The 27,213-nt window shown below is 39.5% G+C and overlaps 2 protein-coding genes across 15 annotated transcripts in view; both read left to right on the plus strand.

The window, feature by feature from the left end:
• mcf2l2 (MCF.2 cell line derived transforming sequence-like 2) overlaps positions 1-10,047 on the plus strand; it is a 111,711-nt gene extending 101,664 nt beyond the window's left edge. For 8 of the 11 annotated variants that reach the window (XM_056379393.1, XM_056379391.1, XM_056379400.1 and 5 more), the window contains 2 exons: positions 2,980-3,053; positions 6,612-10,047. In XM_056379393.1, coding sequence (XP_056235368.1) covers positions 2,980-3,053; positions 6,612-6,703 — 166 coding nt within the window. In that variant the 3' untranslated portion in view covers positions 6,704-10,047. The other 3 variants (XM_056379397.1, XM_056379398.1, XM_056379399.1) reach the window with 3 other exon arrangements.
• A 9,765-nt stretch (positions 10,048-19,812) lies between these two features.
• The window catches only part of ect2 (epithelial cell transforming 2), a 42,958-nt gene continuing 35,557 nt past the window's right edge, over positions 19,813-27,213 (plus strand). For 2 of the 4 annotated variants that reach the window (XM_056379582.1, XM_056379584.1), the window contains exons 1-4: positions 19,813-20,146; positions 20,890-21,056; positions 22,538-22,617; positions 25,275-25,367. In XM_056379582.1, the coding sequence (XP_056235557.1) occupies positions 20,924-21,056; positions 22,538-22,617; positions 25,275-25,367 (306 nt within the window). In that variant the 5' untranslated portion in view covers positions 19,813-20,146; positions 20,890-20,923. The remainder of the gene's footprint in view (positions 20,147-20,889; positions 21,057-22,537; positions 22,618-25,274; positions 25,368-27,213) is intronic. The other 2 variants (XM_056379583.1, XM_056379585.1) reach the window with 1 other exon arrangement.

Below are 27,213 nucleotides of genomic sequence, written 5' to 3' on the forward strand. Positions count from 1 at the left end.
CTATCCTTTTGGCTTGCCAGAAAAACAGTGGCTACTGCCTTTACAGAGAAACAGCCTCTGGAATCCACCACTGAGTGTTTTCATCTCATGCGAGCTCTCTGCATTTGGAAGTGACTAATACTCTGTTAGATAAAAGTTTGACTGGCTTTGAATATTCTCATTTTTCATCAGCTCATGAATATTTCAGCTCTTAAAAAAAAAAAAAGTCTCCTGTCAACTGCATCTATGGGTTTTTGCCGCCAAAAAGTCTCACTCACACTTGTCTCTCCTCCTCACTTGAGGAAAATGAAGAATTCATAAGCCCTCTCTTTTTTCTTTGGATCAAAGTTTATGTGCAACTGTATAGAGCTTTACAGAATGTCACTGATGAACTCTCTCTGCTGTTGAATATGTCATATACGCCTCCATGTATGCAGTATACATCTGCAATGTGTGTGTCTTTGTGGATTAGTGTCAGTGCATACATCACAACTTCTGGGACAAATAAATGTGTGCGTGTGTGCGTGCGTGTGTGTGTTTGTGTGTGTTTTTTTTTTTTGTTTTTTTTTTACACACTGCTGATTTTTCACACACTTTTTCCCAACACAGGCAGTAATATGCTTGCTGACGTACCCCCTCCCATGAGTGTGTTGCACCGTCCTGATTTAGGCTTTCATTTCACAGCCACAACACACACATTGTACGTGTCTCAGCCCCTGTTGGCAATATGTGGCATATTTGTATAAGGGCTGAAAACACATTAGCACATCCAACCATATCCTAAGTCACTGTATGAGCAGAATAAAGAGGGAATTACTTGGCTCTGGTGTGTAATGTCTAGCAGCAACTTCCTACATCCTCAAAGTCAACTGCCTGACAAAGTCATGTGAAAGTTATTTCATGTTTTAGATTTAAATCTGTGAATTTAAATCTGTCTAGTAGCTAGGTGCTAACTAGATTGTAAGATAACTACGTTACTCTGACAGTTGCCTAACTGACAGCAACTGACAGTTAATATCACTCTTTAGTGCGACCTATTTAATATAATATATAATGAGCCTATATAAAATTTAACAGTTCTCTGGACAATTTTTTGAGCTCCATCCACAAGAGTTTGCTTGCTCTCTAAGGTGTAGAGGTATGTTCCTATTAAATGATTCTTCAGGTCATGGTTTATGTCCAGTGCAAAGGTTCAATGCAAATGCAGGAGGCAGTATGACCTTAATATCAGACCTAAAGTCGATGCATCAGCTGAGAAAACCCTGTGTCGACTTGCATTTTGTAAGTCGAGTCACTGCACCTTTACTTTCCTCAGTACACAGATCAATACAGGAGCAACAGTATGGCGGGCTGTAATGACCAAACTAACTACGGAAGTAGAGGCGGATGATAGAAAAAGGAGAGCAGCTTATTTCCGTTGTCTGCTCTGATACTCTCAGCTCCGGTGTCCAGCTGACAGCGCTGTCAGCAGCCCGGCAGGAGACACGCTTTGTGGTGTGTTAGGATTACTAAAACTGAGCTACGACCGGGACGGCAACTTTTACTTTCTCTGACTGTACGGAAATCTGATGTTTTCACATTTTCACAAATGATGAACAATGATTACAACATTTTTTCATGTATGATGTAGGGCAGCTGAGCTGAACTGGTGTGTATAAAGGTGAAAAATAAATAGAGATAAGAAAAAGTCCTAACCTGGCCTCGTCCTTACTAAAATTTGTGCAGAAATGTAGAAAGAATTCATGTACATGATCTGTGGTTTTAATGCAGAGCAGAGTCTGAAATTAGCACAACACACTTAGAGAGAGGACAGTGAAACAATGCTTTTCAGTTTGGTGTTAAGGCGCTTTAGAAAGTATTCAGACCCCTTCACTTTTGTGTACTTTGTGTTGTAGATTTCATTTTAAATGGATAAAATGTCACTTTTTGCCCATTAATCTACCCTCCATAATCTGTAATGATGAACATGTTTTTAGAGGCTTCTACAAAGTACTGAATTAAAGGTCTGAATACTTTTGTAAACTTCACAGTTTTTGATTTTTATAAAATTTCCAAACATGTTTTCACTTCGTCAGTATGGGTTACTGGACAAATTCTTCATCAACATCTTTACATATTTAATCATTTACAAAGTACTTTCAATGAGTTGCCTTGATTCCAGGCTGATGAAACCCCCATCCCCCCCACCACCCCCACCACCACCAGTCACAAGGGTCCACTGCGCTCAAGTCCTTCTTCCTCCCTATTGGCTGTCATGCTCTTCCGTTTTCAGAGGCTGTTTCTCGAAGGCAGTCGCATCAAGACTTACACTAGGGAATTTTCATTGTCTACCTGCTGTGTTTCTTCAGTATTCATTTAGAGTTCATAAACACATTAAGTACAAACTGTCAAGATAAGTTAAGAAATGTCATTGCACTACCACCACCACCACCACCACAGCCTCCATTGTGTTGATAATGGTTCAGCTTTTTCAGCTTTCCATCACAGCTCATCGTGTAACCATGGCAACCACAGAAACTACAGTAAGACAGGAGCTGATTTCACAGGTACTGAGTTATCTTAGCGGCACATCTCTTCGCCAGCAGATAGACAGATCAAAGAAGAGAAACGGTGTTGGAGCAACATCAGCTTTAAAGTTTGATTACATTTCTGTCTCACTGGGAGTTTGATGGAAGGTTGATATCGGTTTGGTCTTTCTGTGTTCAGTGGGACTGGTCTGGGATGTGGTTTGTGGCGTGTGGTAGGTGGCAGCCTCTACCAAAAGAGGACAAACGTGATTCCAGGCTAATTCAAGAGTTTTCTTATAAAGATTTAGTGTGTTCTGGGGCTTCTATGTGATCAGTGTGAGCCACAGGTATGTGTATATTCAGGGTGTGCTTGCTGTCCATAAATCTGGGAAATGAAGAACCCATAGGACCAGTAAAATAAAGTGTCACTGTGTTTACTTTTCCTCCTGTGAGTGAGTGAAGACCCTTGCCTGCACTGTGTCTCATGTTCTAGGCTGGTCAAGAAGCTTTTAACAGAAGAGACAGGGCTGGTTCCGCCCAGAATACTGCAGGCGGCGTCTGAAGGAGGTCACTCATGAAGTAACAACGCTGATGCTTCTGACTAACCACTGGCCGCTTTGCTGTGACACCCTCACTCCCAAACCCACCCACTCCACCCCTCCCTTCCCTTCCCTTCCCTCCTTCACTTCAACTTTGTCAATTGCTCCTTCACTCTCTGACTTAATAGTTCGGCCACGTGCCAAGGGATTGGGTGGGGAGGGAGAGACTGTCGGGTGGAGTTCAGGTTGGATGGAAGTATGGAGCGGATGAGGGTGGAAGAGCTTTGGCTTGTTGAGTTGAATATTCAGAGCATGATGTAACCGACTGCAGCACATTCTCTTTACGGCACTGATTTTTCTGTCTGTTTCTCTCTCTCTCTCTCTCTCTCTCTCTCTGTATCTCTCTCTCTCTCTCTCTCTCTACTTAAGACGCCTGGGAGTGGACATAGAAAGAAAAAATATATATGGAGGCAAAGATGAGGTGCTCTGTGGAGATGCAAAGCAGGAGGAATTGTGTGAAACTCCTGTTCATTTTGTGAAGAGACAGTTTTGGGTGACTGGCACTCAGATTGAAGACTTGGACGACATGAAATTAATGATCTCCTGATTTAATCATCAGCACAACAGATAAGTAACTGTATTAGAAAAACATAAGGATAGGAAAAGTCAACTACAGCTCCCGAAGCAGTCATTAGAAACATCCAGTTACCAAATATAAAACTCTGTCACTGATTGTGGCACGAGCTGGAGCTAAACAATATGTTTTGATGAAAGCTGATGAAAAATTCAGCAGTTTAATTCCAGTTTGGATTCCAGGCCCATTTTTAAATCAAATTTGGCAACTGTGGCAGTGTTTTGTTCCAAACTGCAGCAATATACTTCGGATTTGTAGCTTTTAATTTGCTTCTTTTTTTTCCATAGAAAGGATGGCTTAGGTTCATGGGTATTGTAGTATTCAGAGCCATCAGGTACAGCATAATGAAGTTTGAATAATTAGAACCTGTGGCCATACCATAAGCTTAACACCTTGTTTTGGCTTGAACATGCATTCACCCAGGGAATCTGTCATGTCTGTATCATCCATCCCATTTGTCATGAATGTAGCGTTACACACTAACCTGATTACAGCTCTGTCACATTATTGTCCCGGTGCCCTTTCACCTCCCCCACTGGCTGTCTACACCGTATGCATAGCAACAGTGTTAATGACTAGATAATCCACTTAGCGTTCAGCCAAAACCATAGAACAACAGTTATAACTGTGAAATTAGTGTTAATAGTAGTAGCAGCAACAGTGGAACATTAAAATCTTACATATTTTCCACTTTTAAGAGTAAGAGTTAAGTTACTCTGTGTGAATGTCATTAAAAGACAACTGGAGATGAATTCACAGTGGGCAAAAAATACCTCTTGAACCGAGCTCCTCTCACTTCAAAACTCTTCTCAAAACGCTTTTCTTCTTCAAATCTCTTTGAAATAACTGAGAGCTTCATATCCACATATCTTTGTTATCCATCTTGACCTCGCATGAACTTTGAGCACAGGTTCTATATCACCATACTGTGCCGATGAGTTCATGGTTTAATGCCACAAACAGGACAGCCACTCCTGGGGTCTGCGCTCTCTGACTGTCTCTCAGCTCTCTTGCCTCATTGTCCCTCTGTTCTCAATCCATCTCTCCACCGTCTCCTCCCTTTAATGCCGCCTTGACGGCTGGTCCTTGAAGTGTTTGTTGTGGCCTTGCTTGTTTTGTTATGACTCTCTATCCTCTCATCATCAAAACAGCTAGCCCCTTCGTTCTCCTCATTTGTCCTCCTTTCCTCTTCCTTTCATCTCTTTCTTCTTCTTCTTCTTCTTCTGTGTTTTGATTTTTTTTTTGTGTGTGTGTGAATAAGACAGGATTTCACACTCGAGCAGTTTCTCTTCAGTATTTTGGTTACGTGAAGCGTTGATTGCCCATATCTGCCTTTCCTATAATTCTTTATGCACTGTACTTGCAGACATTGTTGCAGATATTGAATGCCTCACTATTACAGTATACAACCAACCCCCCCTGGTCAATATCACTGAAATGTTACAAATTACAATTCCTGTTCATTCAAGAAACAGAAATGTTTGACTAATTAAACTATAAAGAAAGGCCATTATTTAAGAGCCACAGCAACAACAGTCAGTACACCCTTCGTCAGTGAGATTCAATTTACTTTTCTGTGGACAGATGTTCGGCCATTCTTCACAGGTGATTCTTTCCAGCTGCTGTTTGTTGCAGGGGTTTTGTAGCTCTTCTTTCCACATTAAAATACTCAAAACGTTCTATGTGATTCAAGTCAGAGGACATACTTGGCCGGGTCATATTTTTTTTTACTATTTTCTTCTTTAAAAAATTCCTCTCCTGCCAAGCGTCTTGAGACTGGGAGTCGCCTTTTTATTCAGTATTTTTATATACAAACTTGCATTTATTGTGGCATCTATAAATGTTATCTTCTCAACACCTTTTGCACTCATGCAGCCCCATATCAACACAGTCTCACCTCCATGTTCCACATCTGGCACTTTGCTGTCACTGTTGTAGTTCTGACCAGGTCCATACCAGACATTCTGCACCCCCATCTGATCCAAACAAATTTATTTTTGTTTTTTTCTAACCAAAGAATGTGCTGCCAACATTCATCACGCTTACTTTCATTGTCTCTGGCAAAGTTTATTCTTGCAGTTTTGTGCTGTTTTGTAAGTAATGGTTTTCTGCTTGGATGCCATCCACAGAGGTTGACATCATGCAGTGTCCTTCTCACTGTCTGATCAGTCACCGAAACACAGATTTCCACAGATCATCTTTGTGCCAAGTCAGAAGCACTTACCCATCTGTTTTCAATGCAAGGTTGCATAAACAGCAAATTGTAAGTGGGTTTATTTTTCAAAGCCAATAGCAGAAGCCACTGTGCCTTTTTTTATTGATAGTATTGCTCTTCCTTATCAGCTTATGTCCAGAGCTTACTGATGCTCTTGTACCCTCTCCCATCTTTTTGAAGTCTCACAATCCTGTTTCTTACTTGTTCAGGCAGTTCCTTACCCTGTGGACACAACCCAGACCAAAACTGAGAAAGCTTTTGTGTTTACAGGTTATTTTATAACCTTGTTCTTCCAATTAGGAAATGAGCTGTACTCACTTTTGTTGCATTGAGGTTGTCCTTGGGGCCTTATTTACAATCTAGTCTATCTAACGTGTTTACTTTTAATTATATATATTATCAAACAAATTTTGAAATAATACAAATACTGCAAGATGACACAGTTTTTAATCATTTCACATTTGAGCGATATTGTCCAGGGGTGTACTAATAATTGTGTATTGTAATTTTGTTGTATAGGCTTCTGTATGTCTTGTATACTGTATGCTTCATTGTTTGGTTTGTTATGTTTGATTGGTACTCTAGTCTGGGCTGTGCATCCCCCCTCTTAAACACTGTGTTTGAATGCCACAGTTTGTCCATATTTCACCACTCCTGTTTTTTTTTTTTTTCAAAGATGCAAAGATGCAAGATTGTATTTAAAGTTGAAGCTGACATAAATCTTTCTGTTTTTCCAGATATCTTCACGGATCTGTGTACAGCAGCGCTCTCTGATTTGGACGAAAATGAAGCCAGTACGTGGGAAAGCGTGTCTCAGGACAGCAGATGAACACAGCTAACTATTGTAGTTCATTACATTGGACTACAAGCATTTTGTTGGATGACAAACATGACTGATAACTAACTACTCTAGTTTTTCAACTGCAATTTCCTCAGATGGATTTTAAATATCAACAACTATTAGTTTTCTACTTGTAGTTCTTCGTTTGGACTACAAATATGGCCTGTTGATGTTTTTAAACCACAGTTTTTCATGTCTTACTCATTGAGGGTTCTCAGTGAAGCCTCTGAAAAAAGCTGGAACCGTAACATACCTGAACGCCGCCATGGGAAAGCCATATAAGACTTTTAATTCAACCAGCTGTTGTCTACATGACAGTGAAGACTGATGGATGCGGATGCTGACTCTACATCCGAAATGTGGATAAATTCACATTACAAACTGCAATTCCAGAGTGATTGGGCTGGATACCTGAAATCAAATCCCATTTATGACTTATAGAACAGGAAAAGCGATAAATTCCACGTGCTGGTTGTGAGTGGGCCTTTTTCCTGTTTTTGGCGATACGCTGCGCTGAAGCAAAAAATCTTAGGCCCTGGCCACACTGCATACCTCACCTGTGTGTGACGGCGCCCATGTTAACAGGTTAGAGCAGCCACACAGCCTGCCTGAGATGGGGGTGTGAGGTGCAGCATCTCGAGTTACGACATGGAGCCTATTATGCAGACGTGAGATGCGTGGTTCTCGGCAAGAATAGACAGTGTAGCAGTTCAATGAGGTAGCTGTCATGCACAAATGAGGTTAGCGGTGTGGCCCAGCCGTCCAGGACCAGGTTCTGCCTCTGCTGCCTCGCTTCAGCTGCTTCAGCTTTATAGATACTCCACAATAGCTGCAGTCTCCAGAGAAAACCTCGAATTTGTCTTGCTTGCCTTTCTTTGCCCTGTCATTACGTTACATCAGCTTTGTTAACTCAACGTGCTTATTCTCACACTCTGCGGACTTACAGATTATGTCTATAAATTGCGGTAAGAGGTTGAACGATATCTCTGTTTCATATATGAATTTATAATCCAAACATTATTCTCTCTGCACTGAAAGAGGGGAAAAAAAACATGATTTACTCTATGTGGAAAGAGCTTGTATTATATCAAACAGTCTTATAAAGTTGATATGGCTAATATGTTAGCAAACACTTGCCTAGACATCAAGCAGAAATGGAGTTACACTGGAATTCATGTGTTTCTGGAGAACTGACAAATGTAAGTCACATGTTAACTGTCTTTCTTGCTGTGTTTTGGGCTTCACCAGCTTTTGTGGAATATAACTGAGTATATATTCTGTGTAAAGACATAGAAAATCACTTTTCACTAACTTTGTCTGCCTTCTGGTGCCAAGCAAGGTGATGTGATGCTTGTGTAGGGTAGCTTGTTTGCCTAAAGAAGCTCTCTGATGCATCCAGAAACAACATTGATGAAAGCTGTAAGACCAAAACAACAAAAACAAGACTAGGTCAAAACCTAGTATATGGCTGGTCCATGTATGGTCAATGTGAAGAATTGAGGACGTCGTTGATAACTGCTGTTAACATCTGTCAATGGAAAGTAGCTATAGCCTGCATGAAAAGTTGCTAAATGTAGCTGGATGACATAATTCGCCAATTAGCATATTCATGACATCATTGCATTGTATTGTATAGTATTTTAATACAGACAAACTCCCAAAAAACTTGTTAATAACCAGCAGTCACTCCCAAGCCATTTCCAAGCTGCCGCTCTGCTGCTGCTAAAATCCTGATTGTATAACCACAACGTTGGGTCGGGGTCTGAAAAGCTTGATGTAATAGAAACTGTTTGCACAAATTTATTTTGAGAGAGTAACAGCCAGTGAAAACTCCAACATTTGGTTGGCAGATCAATGATGTAACTTCATTACATGTTTGATAATCCATAAATAGAATCAATCAGTCAGTCAGTCAGTCAGTCAGTCAATCACTTAGTCAGACATTCACATTTATAGGCCACAAAATAAAGTGCTATGTCAGGCGTGCAACAATTGAGAAAAATCTAATTTAAAAGAATTTCCTTTATTAGCTAATGACAGCTAAATGACTTCCCAGCAGAAAATCCATGTGAAAAATAAATCAATCATAATGTGTTTCCCAGTGTATTATTTATACATGGACAGTGAATAGCAGACAGAAGAAGCCAAATGACTTTTGATGCAAATTAAGCATTACTGAGGCACATCTCCTCTTTAGATGGATGGGGTGCTAGTGTAAATCATGTTTCAGGAAACAGATTTATCTCTCTGACATGTTATGCTACTTGGACTCATCTCTACATAATGGGATTTTCACTAGCACGCTTTTTGAGAACATAAGTTGTGAGAAAGGTCAGGAATTGTTAGATTATTTCCTGCAAGTGATTTTTCAGGAAAATGCTGTTTTAGCAAGCAGCACCTGGGTTGTTTCCTCACATCAGCTGTAAAGGCTTCACCTATTCAGAGAGGAAAATAGCACTGTACAATGAATTGTAAATGTAAGTAAACATCAATGTTTATTTACATTTGCAGCGCATTCTAGTATTTTGTTTTTGTTATAAAGATCCATTTTCTGTATGATTGCTGTATTGCTGGACATCATTCTCGCTCTGAGGTTTTTTTGACATTGTATTGCATTTCTACTGACAAATAGAATTCGCTGAGAATTAACAAAACAGCACCGTTGTATTTACAAAAAACGTTACGTCATGTCACAGGAAGGAGCCCAAAAACTTTGTGTTTTAACTGGTTTAGATGACAGCTCCTTTGATTGACAATGAGTCTGTAACTTATTAGAAATGGGAAGAAGAAACCAAAAGCATATTAAAAGGTGCAATATCCCCCTGATAACTGTAAGAAAGCTACTATAAATTAAAAAAATGACTGGATGATGCATAGAAGGATAGGAAGATGGGTGGGTGAGTGAATGGATGGATGACTGGATAGTTACGTAGGTAGACTGGTGGTGATGGATGGATGGATGGATGTATTCATGGTTGTTTAGAAGGATGGATGGATGAATGAATGGATAAATGGTCAGATGGACTGACAGACAGACAGATAAAACATTTGGACACTGACTGGATTACCATCTGTAACAGAGGGCAGAACTGTATTAAAGGTCATGTGTATGATTGTAAAGAAAGTCACTCCTATTGAACATGCTGTATATTATGTTCATCCTGTGTTAAATGAAAAATATTGTATCTTTACAAGGAAAATATTTCAGTTGTACTGCATCCTGCTGCAATTTAATTGCCACTTAACAATACTATAGAATGTATCATGTCTATATATTGTATCGGTCATTGTACATATTGTTTCATTGTGATAATATGCATTTACAATATGAATTTTGTCACTCTGTTTTTTTTGTATTTCAAACTTATCTATTATTCGTATCTTAAAGATGCATGTAGGACATACATAGAGATGCTAAATGTAGCACTTAAAATTAAGACCACATTTCTTACAGAACATGTTACTTCCTGTTGAAAAAGTAATGTTCCTACCAAAGCACAAAGACAAATACAGTCAGACAGCATCCTTTGATATCAGCCACTATTCAATAACCAGGTGATCTTATCACATAAAATGATTCCGTTATTACACATAAAAGAAAAACAAGGTTTCTGAACAGGAAGTAATGTCTGTGGCTTTGTGACAGCTTTTGCCTTTTCAGTGTCCAAACGTTTTTTGATCTGTTTGTGCTGGAAGCACAGCACCTCCTCCGTAACAGTGCCAAAAGTTTTATACAGACTTCAATGATAAAAAAATTATATTTTGTGTAATTAGTAAACTCTTGAATTACTGAATCATGTACAAATTCATAATTTGCACTCACAAATCAGAAAAAAACATCACAAGAAGAAAACAACATAAATAGGCCTAATCTGTCACCCTGTTAAAAATGTTTAAAGGATGTTAAATATCACAGTTTGTGTTTGACAGGCAAAACCCAAAGTTTATTCATCCATAAACCCAAGTGGTTCATTTGGTGAGTAAATCCTGTTTTTGGAAAGGATTTATCTCTCTGACATGTTATGCTACTTGGACTCATCTCTACATAATGGGATTTTCACTAGCACGCTTTTTGAGAACACAAGTTAATTTTTTTTTTTTTTTTGCATGACAGGAAATTTGCTATAATGCATTCCTTCAGAGGGGGCAAGACACACAAGCAGACAGTCTGTCACACATCTTTATATGTTACATCTGCATTAGCTAGTTAGCCAGCCTTATCAACCACTGTTCATCAAGTTTTCACCGAGAGGCTCAGTAATGACAGCATAGCTACCTCTGCTGGAAGACAATGCTTGTGAACTATATGGAATATTATGAATAAGATGTGTTGCCATGCTTCAGTATTGCACTAATGTTTTAGCATAACAGAACAGAGCTTTAATATTGTGATGTAACCACTGTACTGAAAGGATCTGTCAGTGGGTTGCGACAGCGATAACCCTAAACTAACGTCAGTCAAACAACGTTAGATTGGAGATAATGCACATAAAATCCACAAAGTAGCAGATTCAGACAATTTCTTATGTGCTTAAGTAATTTGTTGACGTTAGCTGACTCCATTTCTAAGCTAATGTTAGCTAGTGTTACACACTGTTGGCACTGAAATAGATATTTAATCTCAACCCTTGGATTTAACAGAAAATTCGTCCCAGGTCCAATCAGTCCGCTAGCTGTAGGCAACTGAGAGAGTTGGGGTAGGCCTCATTTTTTAAGTAACGTTACAAATCATTCACACATTGGCAATAAAAAAAAGTGATTAATACATGTAAATTGCTTCACATTTCGGCCTATGTGTATTAGAAGGATAAGGATAACTCAAGGGTACGAATTACTGATATACCCAGATAAGAGCTCAGTCCCCAGGCTCTATACATCTTAATGACAAGGTAGTACAACATTCAGCAGAGAAACAATGTATCATGTTTTTTCAAACTCAGAGCTGGGAACTGTTCCAAGGCCTTGGAGCGTTGGTCTGTTGACCCTGCTTGAACGCTATTATTGTGAAAATGTCATCTCTTTCCAGTCCAAGCCACATCTATTTGCTTAAGGAAAAAAAATAAAAAATAAACGTAAAAAAACGTTGAGAAAATGCTGCTAAGATCATTAGGATTCATGTGGGCGCTGCACACTCTTTTTTCCTTTACTGGCATTCAAGTGGAAATCTTTTCCAGTCGTCAAGCATGCAATCACACAACAATTTCTTTACATCATCCTTGACTTTCTCTTTGTGTCTTTTGTCACTGTAGAACCATGAACAAGAGGAAAACAAGCATTCCACTTGTGTTGTAAAAGCACATAACACAAGCACAAGCATTGACACTGAGAGAAAATAAAACAGAGTGAGAATGGAAGAGTTGTGATACTTTTCCAACACCTTGCTGTGTTCTCTATCTCCCAGACAAGACCTGTGAGTGATCAAATGAGATGTTATTTAAGTCTGTGCCAGCAGGCGGTGAATTCATGTGCTGTCTGAGAAGATTCCTGTAGCCTGCATGTCATCGCGACTTGTTTTATTTTAAGAGTGTACTAAAATTAAATATAATTATTGTGAGTTGGGTAGTGAAAGGGAAAGAAATAGGAAGGGAACTGGTAAAGCTGTTGTCTATCCGCCTGTTGTTGTTGCAGACACGACTATCAAGGTGATAGGTGTAAATGGCTTTTCCTTAGGTTGAAGTACGTGATGAAATACAGGCATCATGAAAAGCCCTGGTGTACATCTGTTATTTTGTCAGTGATCAGTGGCTCCTCGGGGATATCGGAGCAGCACCTCTGCGAATCATTACCATTCCAGCCAGGCCTCTGCTCCCCTCCTCAAGGAGAAGAGAACAAGCTATTCCTGTTAAACTTAAAGCAGAATGTATTGTCTGTGACTGGTGCTAACTTTCTTATCTGATTTCCACCATAACCATAATTTAAAGAGAGGAAAGTGTGTGTTGTAAGTCTTAAATGCTTCAGGTTGTCTATCTGGCTTTTAGATACTGACATGGATTTGACTTAAGGATGCCATTTGTATCAGGATGCTTATAGTTCCTTACTTTTCAAACTGTCTCCTAGAAAATGATGTCCACCACAACTACATTTCTTATTATAAAGAGGAAACATTTGTTTTGAACATATAGTATTTGCTACATGCTGACAAAAAAAAGCTGTGAAACATGCTTCTTTTTTTTCATCACAGTAATTAAGATTTTTAGCCATGCTAGCCATGTGTGGCTCTAGGGATGTCAAGGTTGGTCGCTTCGGTTTTAACTACTGAATTAATTGAGATGAAATTCTGTACAGACGTGGTGCTACGAGGATGAATCCCCTGACTTCACACCAATAGGTTGACCGTAATATCTCCACAGTTACTATATGGATTGCCATGAAATGCGGTGCACACATTCCCATCGCCCTCAGGACTAATTGTAACTTTGGTGAAGCCCTCACTTTTCTTCTAGTGCCATCATCAGGTAAAATTTTTGTGTTATATTATATTTTGATTTTATTATATTATACATTATTTGGTTTTTTATAACTGATCTAATTAGCGCTGCTGCGTAAACAGCAGTCAATGTCTGTCTGCTGTAGAATAAAGTCTCTTATTTTCTTCCCATCTCCAGCAATACTTCACACTGTACGCTATATTATCAAACTGGTCAGCTGCAAGGTGATCACAAGCAGCAAATGTCAATCCACACAACACAAAATATTTAGACAGGGACTTAGAAGACAAAACAAAGGGGTTGAAGCACTTCCTTGTGGCTAAAAAGCATAAGCATTACCAATTATCTGACAGACTGACTACAGTTTGTCCGACTAGGTAGTGCTATTGATTTGGTGGTGATTAGTACAGGCTCCACAGGCGACTGTACTGTCTCCATTCCTGTTCACCTTGTACACCTCAGACTTTCAGTATAACTCCGGGTCATGCCACTTGCAGAAGTTCTTTGATGACTCTGCAGGCTGTAACAAGGGACAGTTGCAAGAAGTCTTATTCCTCCAATCAGAAACATGCTAGCAATGACACGACTGTCCTCCCACCTGGAAGACAGAAGACACATTCAACATGTATGTCATATGTCATATGTGATCATCTTTAAATGGTATGGGTAATTAGCAGGCAGATGTAAGTTAAGTATATAAAAGTTTGGTTGGTTTTGTCCAAATAGTCTGAGTAATTGAGAGAAATCCAAAAAGTGTTGCAACTGCCCACTGTCTCCTCTACCTGGGCGTCCACATTGACAACAGACTGGACTGGAAGACGCCGAGTCTGTAAATAAGAAAGGGAAGAGCAGACACTACTTCTTGAGGAAGTTTGAGATCCTTCAACATGTGCAGCAGGATGTTGCAAATCTTCTACCAGGTCGGTTGTTGCCAGTGCGCTGTACTTCACTGTAGACTGCTGGGGGAGCAGCATCAAAGCCAGTGAAACCAACAGACTGAATAAACTGACCCAAGAAGGCCAGCTCTGTAATTGGCTGCAAACCAGACATCTTTGAAATGGTGGTAGAGGGGGACGCTGGACTGTTATCCATTATGGATAATCCTGAACACCCACTCCACCACCTACTGGACAGGCAACAGAGCACTTTTTCTAACAGACTGGTTCAACTCTGCCGTCTCAAGGACCGATACAGGAAATATTTCCCGCCTATAGCAATAATACTTTACAGGTCTTTACTGCTCTGCACCTCTCACAAATCTCAGCTCCATAGTTACTGGTTCAACCAAATTCCACTCTGTTTGAACAACCTTGCACACTATGATTTTTGTTTTTTTTTTACTATATTTTTGTTATTTGTTGTGTTTATTATTCTATGATGAATATTGAGATATTTTCATTTGTGATTTGGGTGCTGTAACACAAGAATTAACACTATCTGTCAGTCTGCCCATCTGTTGTGATAAAGACGAGGCTCTCCTCCTGACAACCAAACCCGCCGAACAAAGAACATTAGCCTTTACCCTTTACCATTACCCGACTAAACAAACTACAGCCCGGCCCTACTAACACATACTGACCTCAAGATGAGCGAGAGAAAAAGGTTTCTGAGCAAATCACAAACATTTAAACCAGGAGTTCAATCAGAACTAGATAATTGTCGCCCTCATGAGCTCTATCGGCAAATCCATGTAAGTGTATGATTCTTAGGGCGCGAACTGTTCGTACCCTGAATAGAGCAGTGATACTACTGTACGATCAGCGCTGTGTCTCCTACGTGAACCTGCAATACTGTGTGTGGCCACTATGCCAAAAATGATCTTACAGTTTGGTTAATCCTTTGTCTCCAGTTTAACTTAGAAACACAAATTTGCACCTATGGGCCATTATTGCAAGACATCTTGACAATTTAGGTGAGTCTGAAACAGAGGCACCTATTACAATTTGTTGCCTGTGTTTCATAATCCACATTTATTTAACAGGTATAAATTCATTTTAGACATTCAGGACAGAGATGAATTGTACAAATTATCTCAGCCTTGGCCACATAAATGACTAAGTTAATGACCTTACTTACTGGCAGTAAAGTTGCTTGGAAACTAAAGTGTTACACATCACTGGACGAGAATTTGCCTGGTCAAATGGAAAATAAAATCACAGCGCCAAGATGTAGATGATGTTTCATGCTATGTAAAATTACCTTGTATGTAGATTTGATATTTTACTGTGTTTCGTGTATGAAATCTTTGACAGCCTCTCTCGTGGCAGTTCAGAGCAGATCTTAAAAGTAAACTCTTAGCAAGAAACTTTTTGTGCCTTTCAGTGGTCATTAAGTGCCTTCCCTTGTTTTGCAGTTAATCACTACTTCCACCTGCATGGACTGATCCACTGATTGTAGACTTTATATTTAGAGGTCACGACACTGTCTGCTGCCTCTTCTGCAGACTGATGCTGTTAACAAAGATGCACCCAACTTTCACTCCAGATGCAGTATATATTCAACACGGCATTGCAGTCATTTGCAATATCATTCGATTTCTACTGTAAATAGACTTTACATGATACTATGATACCATGGTGAGATATAGGAGGTGTACTGCAATATGAAGTGGCAGCTGCACCCAGTATACTGTATGAGTTAAAAACTTTATGCAGACATGTTGAAGAGACACAAGGCCAGGGAGCTTTGCATACAGTTAATTGGAGCATCCCATGAATCAACAACATTTAAGAGATAAGGGAGATAACTCTCTTGAAGGTTCAGTTTTTATGGATGAATAAATATGTGTGAGAGTTATGACAAAATTGCTGTTTTGGATAGAAGAATATATATATAGAATAGATGACAATATCTTAAAAGTGTCTGTATTGTTTCCAGACATAGAAAAAAATCTAAATCTGTTTAATGTAAATAAAAATATAGACAGTGTATTCTCTTTGGAACATTTTAGGCTCCAAATGTACTTGCTTTTTAACAATGTGTATGCATAGACAACCAGTCATAATGTAAGCACCATTTTCACCCCCCTGCCTGCATCTTTGTGTGTAGGATTAAAAAGTTTATATAGCCTGATAATCAGATACAGAATTGCCATTTCATTTCACTTTATTTTTTAGTGTGACACTGTGTTCATGTTGGCAGGGAAAGCGGGGCAGAGGGGTGGTGTTGGGGGCAATGCTTAGCGATCAACAATCATAGCAATTATGAGGTATTGTAGGGTACGTGTGGTAACCATCATGCTTTATGTCACAAGTCTTAAAGAAAAACTGTGGTCTATTACAACTTGTATTCTAGCCTTTGTTTTCATGAATATGTCCAATATGAAATAATCTGTCCAACACTTTGGTCAGATGATCTTAACCTCTTCATTTGGCAGTAACATTGAAAGTAAGATGTCAAAATCGAAATGTTACTATAAGTCCCACTTTGTACAGGAAAACTGTACGCAACTAGGTCAAAGTTCAACCAGGTTGACCTGTAATTGGTTTAGGTAATAATTTTACTTTCATTTCCAAATAAATTTAACTAACCCGTGGCTTTGTTTTCAATTTGTCAATCTGTTTGTGTTTTTTGTATCATCTAATTCAGTTTTAGAAGCTAGAGATACAAAAATCAAACCCATACTCTGTAGCCTCCTTTACATGCAATACTGATCAAGGCTTGACCTATCATCACTCTTTTGTCATGAAAGTGACATTAGCACTGATCATTATCACAACGTTTTACTGATCATTGATACATTTGCTTTTGTTTCTTTGTCAATAACCTGTGATTTCTGAAACATGAGCAAATTTCACTCACTTTCACATTTTATATGTATATTCCCTGAGCTGATGCAGATGCAACAATTAGAAGATGGAAGTTATGAGAGACACATGCTCATTCTGAAATAGGTATTTTGTAAATTAGTTTTCTTACTTTGGTGTGTACTATAACTTTACACCCTAAGAACATCCTCAAAAGTGGCATACAACTACTCAGAAAAAGAAGGAGTTGGTAAAACAGTTTTACCTGGCTGCATTTATATCCGTACGGTGGCCTGCTTATATCTCAAGATCGTGTGGTCTCCCTTTACATTTGTGTCTATTCATATTTGTGTGTGTTTGGTGACTGAGCATCAAAGAGCAGAGGAATGAGCTGGAAATATAAAGGTTTGAGGAAGTGTAGAGAGGACAGACCTGGATAGACAGAGGATATGGTCTTGACAAAGCTTTGTTCCGCACAGTCAACCTCCTGAGGGCTGAATGCAGAAAGACAGACAGAGATTGTGTCTGCATGTGTCAATAAGATGACTGGGGGAGCTGTCCGACAGCCACAGGAATACGACGTGCATACTAAGGATTTCACAACAAAAGTCAATGTAGAAGAAGAAAAGCAAAGGAACTGTTGGAAGTATACGTCTTCACTATCCTCCAGACCACATCCTTCTTCCCAAAGGGCCACTTTGTGTGTGTCTGTTTGTCTTTTTAACTTTGTGTCTGTCTGATTGCATCATTGTGTATGTCTCTAAATGCTTTGTGTGTTTTTGTGCAATATGACAGCTTGTTGTATTTCTTTTGATGAATCCAATTCCTTCACAAGCACGGAAAGATGAAGTCCATTCTCCAAACACCGGCCAGTTGTTGCATCATGAGTGCAGCTGCAGTGGCTTAGGACTCTGGTTCGGTCTAAGTGTTAAGATTAAATTAGGTTCAAAGTCATTTCGTCTTGTCTCCTCAGTTACACGTGTTTGTGGTTGAAACAGAGGACAGGCCTGGACTTCACATGTGACAGCACTTTCCAAGAAGGCAGCGTCTCCACTTCGTCCGTCACCTGAAGAAAGTGAGCTGTCCTCCACCCAGCTTCACTGCATTCTACAGAGGCACCATTGAAAGTATCTTGACCAACTGCATCACAGTCTGGAACTGGGGAACTTCAACGTCTCTGTGTGTGAGACTTTACAATGGACAGTGAAAACAGCAGAAAAGATCATCAGTACTTCTCTCCATAAAAGACACCTGTGAAGCACAGTTTCATCCCCAAAGCGCTCAGCATTGTGGCGAACCCCATCCACAGCCTCTTCGCCCTCCTACCATACAGCAGGAGGGAGGTACCGAAGCTTCAGGGCCTCCTCTACCAGGCTTTGCTACAGCTTGTTCCCTTAAACTGTGAAGATCCTCAACAGCTTGCACACCTAGGCCAACTCAATCCTCCCCACAGACAATACCATGGGCCTGCATCCACCACATGCACACTAACTGACTGTATGCATCACTTTAACCCTCTGTACCTGATAATCCACTGCACTGTGCAGCATAAGCTACCAATCATTTGTTTACAGTAAGGTTTACAACAAATATCTTGTTGCACCTTATTTACAACTGAAGCTGCTAATGAGCCAGGCTGTTGCTTGAGTGTTTGTCACAGTGTTGAGCCATGCCCTATTAGAGTAGGCTGTTGTATGGTGTTTGTATGTGTTATACTAATTTTTACCTCACATTTATTAGTTTTAGTTCACAATTATGTTTTATTTCACTTATTACCGTTTTGCGCATTTACTTAATGTCTGTTCTATGTTGCACTGTGATCCATGAAGAACATTTAGTTTACCTGTATGCATGGCATGCATATGTGTGAAAACAACAGTAAAGTGGAACGTGAATAAAGAAAGGGTCCTCCCGAGAACAGTATAGGGATGCATGATCCAACATTCCAGATTAGTAACGACAGGCATTGCAAACTAGTTTAAGATATGAATGCTGTGGAATATGGCACTGGTTCATGCTATATGCTTGTCCCTACTCTAACAAATTTTACAAAATGAAAAAAATGCCAGGGAAAAAGTTGGACTGTGCATGTAGTAGTATGAAGGGTGGGTTTTGTTTGCGTGTGCACTGTATGTGCCTAAACTAAAACAAAGGAGTTGTTGTCTACCTGAGAGGAATTCAGTGTGTGTGCTGAACACACCTGTTTCACAGTTTTGTCAATCCTGGGGAATCAAAAGCCAGTTCACAGAGCTCCGGGCCTTTTAGAATCCTACTTTACACTTTCAAACAAAACCCCCTTGGAAATGCGCTCTTCATCTCCCCTTTAGTCTGAGAGGTGGAACTATCTAGCATATAACGTTTGTTCTCTGTAAAGTAGTCTAAACCCAGGTTGTATATATCTTTGTTGTTTTCATTTACTCCTTGTGACTTATACCATGTGACTTCAGTATTTCTAATTGCCACTTCCCAAGCCTATTCAGGTCAGGTGTTTTTGCTGCAGAGAATATACTAGAACTAGAACTAGATCTGGTAAATGTTGCTTTTACTGTTATGGGGAAAAAAATCACTGCAGCAGCAGAATAAAGAGTATAACTTACTTTTCACTTATCATATTAGACTCTAGGTAGGTCTAAAAGTCGTAATGTACGCAATGTACATGAAGTGAATGAAGCTTAAGATATCCTCCTTTGTGAATACGTAGAATGTTTTAATATTATTATTATTTATGTTTTGGAAAATTATAAAATTTTTCCGACGGTACCTGAAGGTCTAAAGTCTAGGCAGCACAAGCAACGTGCATCGAGATTTGAATGAACGGACCAATCAATGGCTTCGCCGGACGGAAGCCGCTGACGCACTGTCCCTTTGACCAATCAGCGCGCGATCCCTTGTTTTGCTTGCTTTTTGAATTGAGCTCTAACAGCAGGCTGACACCTCCTCGGTGCTATTATGAAGTTGTTAGCTATCATCAAACTAAAGCAGACACATTTCGAGAATTTGGACTTTTTCCACGTATAAAGGGCAACATGCATTGATGCCAGACTTGAGATTTAACGGAGACATGTTACATAATCTTTGAAAAGTTTGGACCGAAAAGGAATTACCGGGAATTCTTCGTTGTGTTGTTATCTTACTAGCTCGGTAGCTAGCTAAGTTAGCCAGAGACCTTACTGAATTTAACTGGTTCAGCAGCCAGTTGAGCTTTCCTGTTATTATTTTGTTTTTGTTGTTTTTAGTACTAGCTACCAAAGCAGTCGGTAAGTTTGGTCTACTTTGAGTTTTCCTTTTTCACACCATACCACTTAACGTTAGTTAAGCTCTGGTAATGTTAGGTACAGGGAATCTGGTGCCATGGTGAAAGCAGCTAACGTTAACTGGCCTAGCGTTAAAGGGGAATAAGCTAGTTCTGTTGGCCTAATGAGTTTGTGTTTTACATTATACGAAGCATAGGAGAATATATGAGACGGAAAAGTAACGTTAATTCACATCTATAAATTGTCTAACTTAATTAGTTTGTCTAGTCTGGAAAACGTGCTAATTCGTTGCTTCATTGACCTGTTTACCTCGATACTTTTTGCCCTCTTTAGCCAAAACCATTGATATTACTGTGTTTTTTTTTTGTCAACACTGAGATTTATTGTGCATAACGCAACTAATCTGCGATGCCAACTACTTTTCATTCAGTCTGGCAGCGGCTGTTTTTTGGCTGTTATGTAAGCAACCTAATAAATTGAAAGTTTCAGAATATAAATTTATCCACCTTGCCTAGTTTTACCAAAGTTATCAAAGTTCATAAATGTGTTGCTTTTTCTCCAGCTGAATTGTCAGACTCAGGCAGTATTTGTGTTTGAAGTCATGCCAAGTGTTGTCTCTTGCCTTTAGTTTGACAGTTGTCACCCTTCTTCTTTTCTTCCTTGGTGCTATACTTTCTCCCTCCTCTCTGCCTTACTGTGTTCTCCCTCTGTGTTGCTCTCTGCTCATTCCCTGTAACTTTTGATAGTTTGGACAGTTTGGTGCCTCCTTAGGTTCCTGCCATGGCTGACAGCAGCATAGTGACTTTAGGGACAGCTCGGAGTCTGTTGGTGGATTCTTCGGTCTATGATTCAAGGATTGCTGAAACCACCAAGGACCATGTATTCCTGGGCATGGCATGTGAAGATGGGGAAGGTCAGTCTGCAGAGGTCACTGTTTTTTGTTCTCTCCTTCCTTCTCCTTTCTCTAAATCTCTCTAATCTCTTAATTCCCAAACTGCTGCTGTTGTTAAAAATTGCATATATGCATAAACACCATATGTGACCTTCAGTTTCAGTGTAGTTAATACCCACTAGAGTGTTAAATCAGGATTTTCCTGTGTGCAAGCCAAAAAGCTATTACTTTATCAGAATGACAAACACAGCAATTCTACAGATTCCAAAATGCTGTGAAAAAACGATGCACTAAAACCTGAAACAAGCAAACAAACATAGTATATGGCTGTACTGTATTGTAGGCTATTTGCATTCTGCCAAGTGTCAGCTGGTTTCCGCTCTTTATCTGTTTGCTTCTCTCGTACACTGTGCTCACGAGTACACTATTTTGATATAACTTAATTCCCAATAAACCTGTTCTCATTTATGATTTTCGGTTTCTGTTGTCAGACAACAGAACAAGAAATTTTGGCTATATTTATTGTAAAATGATCACTCAGAGAGAAAGTAGGAAGCTCCTTTGTGTCATCTGCCGTGTGGTCAAATCCTACCTTTGTGAAAGTTACAATGTGCAGTTTTTGTTGAAATAGTTTTCAACCTCTTTGTCCTTTTTAGTTTAGTTTGTTTCAGTTTTGTTAGTCTGTAGATGGCTGCACTGGCTACATTGGTCATAGGAGAACATACATCACTTTTTTACAAAAAGGCCCCATCCACAAAGTCAAGTTAATGTCATTGTGTAACTGAGATAATTTATATTTAAATGAAAATGAACCTTATATAAAACATAAATTATATGCATGCTATAGGTGTGCTTGGTTAAAGTATGAAAATATGGGCCAATGGCCATATCTGATTATTTTATGGCCACTTTTACTCAAAATATCTGTGTGATTAACTCCTGATAATAATCCCCATGAAGTGGCAGTCTTACTTTGTGAAAACTTTCCCCTCCATGAAAAACGCATTATTCTGGCTACAGGATTGGAAAATGTGGGCTTAACCTTTGCAGTCCTGCAGCTGAACGTTTACAGCGAGGCTGACCAGTGGCATTCATGTCATATCTGACTTTTTCAGATTTTCTCTCCACAAAAGTTATCTCTCAAATGTGTAATGTAGCAATATCAGCTCTTTGTCCAGGATACATTGCAGGCAGAAGGGGAGGAAAAGAAACTATTCAACTTTTACTTTACTTACAATTTCTGTGTTTTCTCTTCCAATGAATCGACTATTGGCTTTTTTGCTGCTTGCTATTGTTATTATCTCAGCCTTCAAAAATCCACGGTCGACCTCTACTGACAGGTACCCTGGTTGTCAGGCAAAATGTGAAAACTTGCATCACTTCCCAGAGATGACCTGCTCCTTTATCTGTCATTTTATCAATTCTTCTTTGATTGTGGGTGTGTTTCTCGTTCCTCTTTCCCTTTTTACTTCTTTTTCATTCTGTCCTTGTTGCTTCCTCAGATATGCTGCCAAAAGTGGAGACGAGGGTTGTTCTCGTGGGAGAAGCGTGCAGAAATGGAGCGCTGGTCAAAGCACTACAGGTACATCAATCCTCTGTTAACCCCGAAGGTACACTGTGGTCCACTGGTTTCTATTAAGGAGGCAGGCCTCCACAATCTGACTCAATGTCGCTGCTTTTCTCGATTTGATAAGTAGGACATGGAAACTCTGTTCTGCTGGACAGTACTTTTGGGTTATAACTGTCAGTAGATGAGAAGTTTCTGCCATTATTTACTGTTGAATTTCCCTGTAATTTGAGTGTTCAGTTTTTTTTCTCCCAGATTGTCTCAGGTGGGAAAAACATCTGAATTAGGATGTATTAGGGACATGAAAATCCCACATTGATGTCAGTTAATGACTAATGAAAATACAAATATCAGTGACGGTAAAAATATGCATGCTTGTATTGAATTTGATTTATTGATAGATGGGTGCCACTGACTGGTTGGTATATTGTATTTTAAAAGCATAATTTCATCTGTGTTGGTGTGCCCATCCTATATTCTTGAATGATTTCCTTCGAGTGTCATAGATAAAAAAAAAAACCCCAAAAAACATTATTCCTATTGGCTGCATCTATACAATACAACTTGCTTCTTAGCACTACATTCTTATCGGAGGAAGAATGTTCATCCAGGCAGCCACAATATTTGAAGTGCATAAACAAATAAATGAAAGTTTTAGTGATGATCACGCCTTTTTTCCCCCTAATCTTTCAAAATGACGGATTGATCTTCTGATTTTTCCATTATCGTTAAAAAAAAATTCAGTCAGTGACGGAAAATACTTAAGTCAACCCCTGCGTTTGATTACGGCACCTCCGGATGTTTTATAGATCAAAGCATAAATCAAGAAAATGTTTTGTAGATTAATTGTTAATGAAAATGATCAGTTATAGCCCTAATTTAAAGTAGAGATTAATTTAAAATCTTTATTGTTTTCAAATTAACTGTTCACTACTCATTGGTATTAATGATGTAACCAGTGACTATTGAACTTCTTTTCTAATTTTCCAATTTAAATAATTTCACACAGACATTATAGCTGAATTTAAGTTGTAAAGTCATTTTTTGCTGCCTCAAGTCTGAGATATTTGGCAGCCTGCAGAGCTTTCTCAACCTAAAGTATTTAAGTGTAGCTTCTGCATAGACATGGGTGACTTGTGATTTTCTTTTTAAACAGCTGCTAGCTGTGGCTGGTGTGTCAATACATCCATTCATTCTCCCCGTCCTGACTATAATTTCAGCCTAAATTGTGAGCTCACTACCTAGCTACCTACCTATATTGTAGAAAGTGAGATTTATTTGTCCTTTTGATTATAAAGCTAGGTGCTATATAGATAGTGTGAAAGTATCAAAATGTGAGTCAAAATCTGACCTGCCCACTGCTTGTGACATGGGGTTCAGTGTTTTGCTCAAGGACAGTTAGTCATATGGACGGGAGGACCCTGGGATCAAACCACCAACCCTTTTGGATTCACAAAATGCAAGTGGACTTACTGCACTTTTGAGCTTCTCCCTGGACCTCTAGCAACAATATGTCAGTCGGCCAATCAGAGGATTCAAGGTAAACAATTGGAAAAAACAAATCTTGCAGGGTTGGACACTGGGTCCAGGTGGGCTGTGCTGGGGGCGTAGCTGAGGGTGGTGAGTGTTTTGTTGTAACAACACAAAGTCCTGACGGCTCATTTTGAGACACAGTTTTTGAACACGGGCTGTGTGCATTTTGTCTGTGGACTGAACGCTTTGATATTTTCACTGTATTTATATAGAACCTAGACCTGCTTTATAATCAAAAAAGACATCTCACTAATCTCACTTTCTTCAATTTGAGACCTTTTAATTGAATCACTACAGAACCAAGAAATTTTATATTTCCTTTTAACAAAATGAAAATGTAGCTCATAAGGCTGTTGAAATCTGCAGCATAACATTTTTTGTCAAAATGCGTAGTTTTTCGCAGGGATCTTTACGTGTCCATCAGTGTGTGTTTGTGTCTGCCACAGTAAGCAGCATCTGATTTTGTGTCTTTGAGTAGCACCATGTGAAGGTGATTTGGAGGTGTGGCAGCAGACTAAGTGCTGTTAGAACGACTTCCTTTCCAGGTCTCCTGAGTCCTGTCACTTCTGAAAGCTTCCTGCTTAAATCATCTATTTCTCCCTGCCAATCTGCAGCGCAGCCACATCCAAAGACATCTGCCGACAGCTCCATCAGAGCGCTCCCGATTGTCTGCCTGACCGCCCACTGGCGTTACTCAGTCAACCCACAGAAAAAAAGCCCCCCCCCCACCAATTCTTCACGTCCCCTTCCCTTTTTGTCCTGTTCTTTTCCTCCTCTCCTCCTTCCCGACGGCTTTGAACTTTTATATTAATTTTTAACGGAAACTTCTTCTCCTCCCCAGCCTACCCCCTCTGGAGCCTGATAGTTGTTTGAAGTCACTGTCTTTAGACTTTGCAAGGACACAGGCCCCACCCATCTCTTCCTCACCTCCTCCTTCCTTCATTCCCAAACCCAGCCATTCTCCTTCTGTCCTCATGTGAGATTATTTTGTATGAATTTGTCTCTGGCATTCTCTTTTACTCTGTCTTTGTTACTCATTCTCTCTCAATCTTCTTTTCCTCCTCCTCTCTTTTTGTTCTGCTATCCTTCTTTCAAATGCCAGTGTTTAACATCCACTTCCTGCTGGTTGGTTTTTACAGGCCATCAGAGTAATGGAGGTACCAGTGGTAAAGATAAGAGAAGGCGAGGCGGGAAGCGAGGAGAAAATGATGATAAAATCTATAGTCAATATGGTACAGTACAGTGTCTGCCTCTCTGTTTGACTGTCTGACACTTTGATGGGAACTTTGGGAAGTGCTGCATGAGTCTTAATTCACAGTGGGCACTCACTTAATCATTGTGCATGGCCAACTCACTGATGGTGAATTGATTTGTGGGTGAATATTTAAATATAATTGATGTGATGCTTGATATCTGGATCACACTTTAACAGAGATTTGCACTCAAATGTCAATGCAACTTTCTAGACTGAGGAGTAATATTAAAAGTCATTTGAAAGGCTTTCTACTTAGCATCATGGCATTTTAAAAAAAAAGCCAATTTCAAGCTGTTAATACCGAGGTTAGAGTTGCAAGCAGTCCCATGAAAAGCTATTTGCACACAAACGATTTAATTAGAAAGGACGTGAAATGTGATGCAATTCATCTAAGAAGCTTTGGTTTTTGAGTGTAATCTCCTCTTAAAGAAATGGTTTAATACTTTGTGAAATATGTAAACTTGCTTTCTTTCTGAGAATGAGATGAGAAGCTCAATAACAATCTCATGTCTTTACAGAGCTAGAGTCAGGATGTGGTTAACTTAACTTTGCAGCACTGGAAACGGATGAAACCGCCAGCCTCCCTTAGTCTGTTACGCACAACACCTCTTAAGCTTAATAATTTACACATATCTTGCTTGTTTTTTTACATTCAATTTTTTTTAATTTTTTTTATAATGTTAGAGTTGTTGTGTGTTTGAACTAGTTCTAGACAAACAAAAATGCATCCCTTTCATTCAGTGTTCCCAGCTAAAGTTCATGTTGCAAGACACAGTTCTTGAGGTTTTAGTCTCAGAAAAGACTGGCAACTTCACTGTAATATCAAAACACTTAGATTTTGTGCATTCTCCTTCACAAAAAATAGTCTCTGCTTTTAACAACCCCTGGGCCCACAAGTTTTCATTTTTACCTATGCTAAAGTTTGGGTGGGTCGGTGCCCAACTTTGTTTCAGACTGAAGTATCTCAACAATGATGGGGTGGATTGTCGTGAATTTTAATGCGGACACTAATTGTTCCCAGAGGATGAATCTTACTAACTTACAGTAAGTGATCCCCCGACATTAAAGTTCCACTTGTCCAGTGAAATATTTCAAGATTGACTGGATGGGTTGAAGTGCCTAAGTGCAACCTCACAGAGCCTCCAGAATGGCTGTAGACTCACAAACAAGATATAATGTGTACAGTCTTGAGCTATAGATATGGTGTGTTTTTGAACTGTTGACAAAGCCAGATGAGCTATTCCCCCCTGTGTCAGTTCTTTACACTAAACTGGGGTATATATGTCCTGACTCCAGCTCTGAATTTAAGACACAGACCTACTCATCTCCTCTTTAGAAAGAAAGCAAAGAAGTGTGTTTTCCTAAATGTTACACTATTCATCTAACACAGTTGTCCAAAGCAATGTGGATCCTAACAGTTTAATCACAAATGTGTTTTCTAACTCTGTGTGTGTGTCACTCCGCGGATGCCTCATTACTGCTTCTACCTTTGTCCTGTGTCACTTACTGGAACAAATTTCTGAACTGCCAGCTCTGCCCATAAGCAGCCCAACAGCTAGTTTGTGATCTAATTTTTGCTTCCTGGTATCAAAGCCACTGATTCAAGCAACTCTACTCTGATTCAGAGTAACACATTTACTCATCTGAGAGGGCAGAACTGATTGTTTTCATGCAGCACTGAGCAATTTTTCTTTTGCTGCATGGTACACAGAGAGAGAGAGAATATGATTGCAGCTACTGTATGTGCGAATGATTGTGTACTGCACACTACGACTATTTTTCTTGATGGATTGAAGATGTCTGCAGTATTAACCTTGGCACAT

Source organism: Seriola aureovittata, chromosome 6 (assembly GCF_021018895.1).
Source record: "Seriola aureovittata isolate HTS-2021-v1 ecotype China chromosome 6, ASM2101889v1, whole genome shotgun sequence".
Classification (NCBI taxonomy): Eukaryota; Metazoa; Chordata; class Actinopteri; order Carangiformes; family Carangidae; genus Seriola; species Seriola aureovittata.